Genomic DNA, 6,039 nt, shown 5'->3' on the forward strand with positions numbered 1-6,039 from the left:
ACGCAGTGAGGCAGGAACAAATAAGTCTTACCTGCTGGCAGAATTCATAAGAGCATAAGTCAACAATTGTTAGGTCTTGGAACTTTAAGCCAATAAACGGACTCTGAAGCCGTTTATTGCAGCGTTGGTTGATGAGGTATTGAAGCACCACCATACTTGGCAAGGCCAGTTCTAACGAAGCTGGCATCTACAGTCCCATATATCCCCTAAGAAATCCCCCCTCCCAACTTCCTGAGACTGCCCCAAGGTCAGCAACAGATAGGGAAGGAGCCACCTGGTCTTCTGCCTACAGCAACAGTTGTAACTCTTTTCTCATGAGACAGGCGAAAAAGGGGGAGCCTAGTTTACTACAAAGCCTGCAAAGCCATAAAACACAGATCAAGGAATGAATGCACAGATGGCAGTGGGAACATATAACAGGCTGGTTACATATATCAAAGAGGCATTGATTGGTTATATCTGGTGATCACATAGTTTCAAGAATGGATTTACTCTGATTCGCATCCCCCTGACACAAAGGCGGAGCGAGGGGACACTGAAGTTGCACAACCGCTTCTTGATCAGTCACCTTGCTCAAGAACAGTATATTTCAGTGTGGATGACAGCCTTTAAATTTTCCTGGATCTAGAGTAAGTTTCTTTAGGAATGGGTGGCCTGCCGCCCACTTCGAGGTTGGAGCAACCACCCCCTTTTCCCCCGTGTGTTTGCTGTCTCTCAGACCCACTCCATCCACCCAGCCCCCCAGGCATTTCTCAGTCCCCAGGAGAGCCATGTTTACATGTTCCCTTCGTGTTTCCCACAGCCACATGTTCTCCAAATAGTGCAAAGCAGGTGTCAGTTCTGCTGGGTGGATCACATTGGTTTGCTGCCACTCTTTCACTAAGCTGCTTGCTCTTTCTTTCTTCTAGAAACACCACTGGAGTCACTGAAGAAGCCCTGAAGGAATTCAGCATGATGTTTAAGTAAGTCTGCGGAGTCCAGAGCACAAGACAGCAAAGGACCCCGAATCCTTTCAGTCCACCAACCTTCACTGAGGCAAGGTCCTCGGTGGGGGGTTGGGGGGGGGGGCGGCACTCAGGGAGGCAAGCCACCTCCGGGATATTTCAGGACCCCTCCCTGAGAGCTTTTGTCTTTTTGTTTTTAAAAATAGCAAACTGGCATGTGGCCCACTAGGAAGTAAACCTGCCTCCTACTGTTGTGCTAATTGCAGACTGAAGGTGGGAGGATGGCTAAGAAGCCCGAGGCCTTTGTCTTGAAGAGCTTGCGATTAAAGTCGCCCATTAGGGCTTGATGGGGCAGTTGTGGTCAAGAGGTCGCCTCCTTGACCATCGGGAAAAGCCGCAAAGCCCACAGGCAAGCTGGGGGGGTCTGCATACTTGGGGAGGGGAGCAGACCCTCCAGGGCCGTGGTGGCAAACCTTTGGCACTCCAGATGTTATGGACTACAATTCCCATCAGCCCCAGCCAGCATGGCCAATTGGCCATGCTGGCAGGGGCTGATGGGAATTGCAGTCCATAACATCTGGAGTGCCAAAGGTTCGCCACCACTGCTCCAGGGCATGCAGAAAAGGTGATTGAGAATTGACTGGCCAGGGGGCTGAACACTAGAAATGGCACCAGAGGCAGGCAGAGTGTGCTCCAGGAGGCAGGAGAAGAGCAAAAGTGGGAAAAGCCTGGCCTATTTAGGCCCTGGAGGCTTCATATAGCTCTGAAAAGAGAGACTTCTAAATGTGTCCCTCCCACTGGGATTTTTCTCTCTCCCCCCTTCCCCCACCACCAATTTGCTATCACAAAGGCAATTCAAAGGCCAGCTGAGGAACAAGATGGGAGTTTCTGCATACTTGGGAGACTCCCAGGATAGGCAAAAGTAGCAGCTTGTAAGTTTCAACACTTCCCCACCATTACCAGCCTAGTCTGGGCTCTGCAGCACGAGGGCCAGTTAAACTGGGGGTGGAGAGAGGGAGATGGGGAAGCTTATAGTCTCAGGCAGGTAATTGAGGGTGAGGGATTCCCAAATCAGTCCCCTTCATCACAAATGCGGGGGGGGGGTGTGTGTGTAAGAGACGGAGAGTACACAACCCGGTGGCACACAGTGGTAAGCTGCAGCACCTCAGTCAAATCTTTGCTCATGGCCTGAGTTCAGTCCCGATTGAAAATGCTTCCATGTAGCCAGCTCAAAGTTGACTCTGCCTTCCGTCCTTCTGAGATCAGTAAAATGTGTACCCAGCTTGCTTGGGGGTAAAGGGCAGATGACTGGCGAAGTCAGTGGCAAACTGCCCCGTAAAACTGACTAGTAAGCATCAGGATGTCGATCAGTAATGAAGAAGAGTTGGATTTATCCCCCCCCCCCTTTTCTCTCCTGTTAGGAGACTCAAAGGGGCTGACAATCTCCTTGCCCTTCCCCCCTCACAACAAACACCATGTGAGGTAGATGGGGCTGAGAGAGCTCTGAAGAACTGTGACTAGCCCAAGGGCACCCAGCTGACGTGTGTTGGAGTGCACAAGCTAATCTGAATTCCCCAGATAAGCCTCCACAACTCAAGTGGCAGAGCAGGGAATCAAATCCGGTTCCTCCAGAATAGAGTGCACCTGCTCTTAACCATTATGCCACTGCTGACCTGTACTTGCACAGGGGACCTTCATCTTTTTAAGAGAGGATGAAAGAATTGGCAGTTAGGTTCTTGATGTCCACTTACTGGATATAAAGTATTAATCACTTCTTGGTAGACAGAAGTGTTGTTTGGGGGTCCGTTGTAATTTGCCTGAAAAGAACTGTGTGCTGTTGACTAGTTCACTTAATAGTTTGTCATCTTTACTTCCAGACACTTTGACAAGGATAAATCTGGTCGTCTGAACCACCAGGAGTTTAAATCCTGCCTGCGCTCTCTAGGCTACGACTTGCCTATGGTGGAGGAAGGAGAGCCAGATCCAGAGTTTGAGGCTATCCTCGACACAGTAGATCCCAACAGGTACACAGCTATGATGTATGCTTTAAACTGGGACAGGTCCCCCAGATCCAGGGGATCACTGGCACTCTGAGAATCTGTTTACCTCAAAGAAATTTGAACACCCAATCATTTGAGAAGCGCTTACGGATGGCGGATCCCGCATGGGCCAAAAACAGCGGTGTGAAAACGGTGTAAACCCTTTTACACCATTTTAAACCATTTCACACTGTTTTCACACTGATGGGAAAGATGTTGAAGACTCCTCTTATAAAGGTCACTTTAAATTAGTATATTATATAAAATACCTTCCGCCTGTATTTTTAAGCTTTTCCTACTCCTAAAGTGGTCTTTGAAGCCAAGTAAGTTAATCCTTTGTATTACTGTCTCCAGTCTTGGAAACTTAACATCCAATTTGTTTTCCAGTCCAAAAGCCTTGCCCTTTCGAGCAGTTTTTGTTGGGTATTTTCAGGGGCGTAATGTGGTAAACTGTAGCCCTGGGCAAAACCTGAGTTGGATGCCCCCCCCCCATGATACCCCCCAGGTTTGGTGCAGTTTGGTTCAGGGGGGCCAAAGTTATAGACCCTCAAAACTGTAGCCCACATCTCCTATTAGCTCCCATTGGAAACAATGGGGGATGGGGGCACCCCCTTTGGGAGTCCATAACTTTGGACTCCCTGAACCAAACCTCACCAAACTTGGGGGGGTGGCATAAGGACAGTCTCCTGATGATACACTGAAATTTTGGTGCCACTAGCCTAAAAACTGCACCCCCTGCAGGCCAAAAATGGAAAACCACTAAAATACCCAAAAACGAACCCTGCATTTTGATGCCCCCCACAAGGTGATGCCCTGGGCAGCTGCCCACCTTGCCCAATGGGCATTACGCCCCTGGTATTTTTTTCCTTGCCTAGTTTAACTCAGCTTGCTGGGGGAATAAACTCCATTTCCCAGTTTGCGTTTCTTTCTGCAGGGATGGCCACGTCTCTCTGCAAGAATACATGGCGTTCATGATCAGCAGGGAGACGGAGAACGTGAAATCCAGCGAAGAAATTGAAAGCGCTTTCCGTGCCCTCAGCTCCGAAGGCAAGCCCTACGTGACCAAGGAGGAGCTGTACCAGGTAAGTCCGCTTGGGGGTCGGGCATTTTCTTTGCACCTTTACCTGCTCCCGGAAAAGCACAGCACAGCGATACGTATCTCGAGTAACTAAAACTGGTCACGACGTCCATCTGCTGCTAATAATCTGGCTCTAGCTGTTCAGATACCAATTTTGGTTAATGTTTACACCTGGATTGCAGAGAAGGTTGTGGAAAGGTGGGATATGGATGTTTCAGATCTGGTCCAAGTACCTGCTGGGCCTTCTGATCCATTCATACCACGCTGCCTCAGGTGTGGGCCTCAGGTGTTGTGTAGCTGGCCAAGTGGGCCCCAGGTATTGTTTCTCTGGTGTTACTTCTTTGATACTAAAAAAATTTTTAGGCCAGCCAAGCCGAAGAAATATGGACTGTATATATAGTGATACAAGGCAATGAGCTAATTGGTGTATGCAGTTAGTTTGAGTATAAAGTCAAAAGATAATTCATAAACCGTTGATAAAGATTATTCATAAAGATATATTGTGCTTGTATGATAAGTAATATTCAACTGGATATAAAGGTAATAACAAAACATAACGAGGGCAGTTGAATTTTACTTATCATACAAGCACAATATATCTTTATGAATTGTGCTTGTATGATAAGTAATATTCAACTGGATATAAAGGTAATAACAAAACATATAATGAGGGCAGTTGAATATTACTTATCATACAAGCACAATATATCTTTATGAATAATCTTTATCAACGGTTTATGAATTATCTATTGAATTTATACTCAAATTAATTGCATATACCAATGAGCTCATTGCCTTGTATCACTATATATACAGTCCATATTTCTTAGGCTTGGCTGGCCTAAAAATTTTTTAGTATTGGTTTGACTGTATATAGTTACTTCTTTGATACCGGGTATTTGTCTGAGCAAGGCCAGGAGGAGGAGCCACACTGAGTGGCAGTGAAGCTGGGTCAGTTACGGACAGGATCATTCGTAGTGAGGCATTAGCTACAGCCAGGCCCGCTCCCCTGACTTTGCCACCCCACCTTCTCAGTTCTCACGGACTTTCCCTCTTGTCTCTCAGAACCTGAGCCGGGAACAGGCGGACTACTGCATCTCTCACATGAAGCCCTACATGGACAGCAAAGGCCGGGAGCTCCCCTCGGCCTTCGACTACATCGAATTTACCCGCTCGCTCTTTGTGAATTGATATCCGGCGCTAGCGAAAACGCCAGGTTCCCCCAACCGCACTCGTGTCTGCCGCCTCTTCGCTCTCTGCATGTGTCCATCGATGTGCTCTAAAATAATCAGTGTGACTCTCTGGTGTAACCTTGAACTGCTTAGCTTAAAACTCTTCTCGTAGTACAAAGAGCCAAAACCTGTTGCCGTGTATGCTTCAATAAAAGTTACTGGTCCAAATAAACTTGGCTTTGGCTGGTTTGCTGCCCTCGTCTGAGGAAAGTGCAAGCATGCACACAAACACCGCAAAACAACAACCGCCCTCAACTCGCCCCATCTCCTCCAACCGGGCACTGCTTTTATGAGCTCGCCCAGCCCCTGTCACATGACTGTTCACAGCCATGTGGCAGATTCCCGATCAGTCCAACAGGGAGGACAGCCACTCCCTCCTCTTCTGCCTCAACGGCACCCCAGGTTAATTCCTGGGGCACGTTTTCTTGAACTGTTTGCAGCACTTCTTGTGTGCTTTTGAATTTCTGTACATATACTTGTAAATAGATTATATGACATCAAAGACTTTTTGAGTCTTGCTCTGAATACTCCCTTAAGGAAGGGGTGGGACTTCATGCTCCCCAAGCCCCACCCCCGGCTTCAGTGCTTATAAAAGAAGGTCTCCAAGGCCGGGACTGCAGTCTCTTCTGGCCTGCCCGGAGGGGAGGTCAGAAGAGACTGCAGGCTGTCGGCTGGGAGCCCAGGGGGGAAGGAAGGAAGGGGGGAGTCCAGGGCAGGGTTGATAAATATACGTAGTATCTTACGCC

General features: G+C 48.1%; 1 protein-coding gene across 1 annotated transcript in view; it reads left to right on the forward strand.

The window, feature by feature from the left end:
• Nucleotides 1–5,465, forward strand: part of SPTAN1 (spectrin alpha, non-erythrocytic 1) — a 113,997-nt gene extending 108,532 nt beyond the window's left edge. Inside the window, 4 exon segments of the mRNA XM_048512218.1 lie at nucleotides 909–962; nucleotides 2,822–2,968; nucleotides 3,918–4,065; nucleotides 5,127–5,465. Coding sequence (XP_048368175.1) covers nucleotides 909–962; nucleotides 2,822–2,968; nucleotides 3,918–4,065; nucleotides 5,127–5,252 — 475 coding nt within the window. The 3' untranslated portion in view covers nucleotides 5,253–5,465.
• Nucleotides 5,466–6,039: the final 574 nt, after the last annotated feature.

The sequence above is a fragment of the Sphaerodactylus townsendi genome, linkage group LG12 (genome assembly GCF_021028975.2).
Source record: "Sphaerodactylus townsendi isolate TG3544 linkage group LG12, MPM_Stown_v2.3, whole genome shotgun sequence".
NCBI lineage: Eukaryota > Metazoa > Chordata > Lepidosauria > Squamata > Sphaerodactylidae > Sphaerodactylus > Sphaerodactylus townsendi.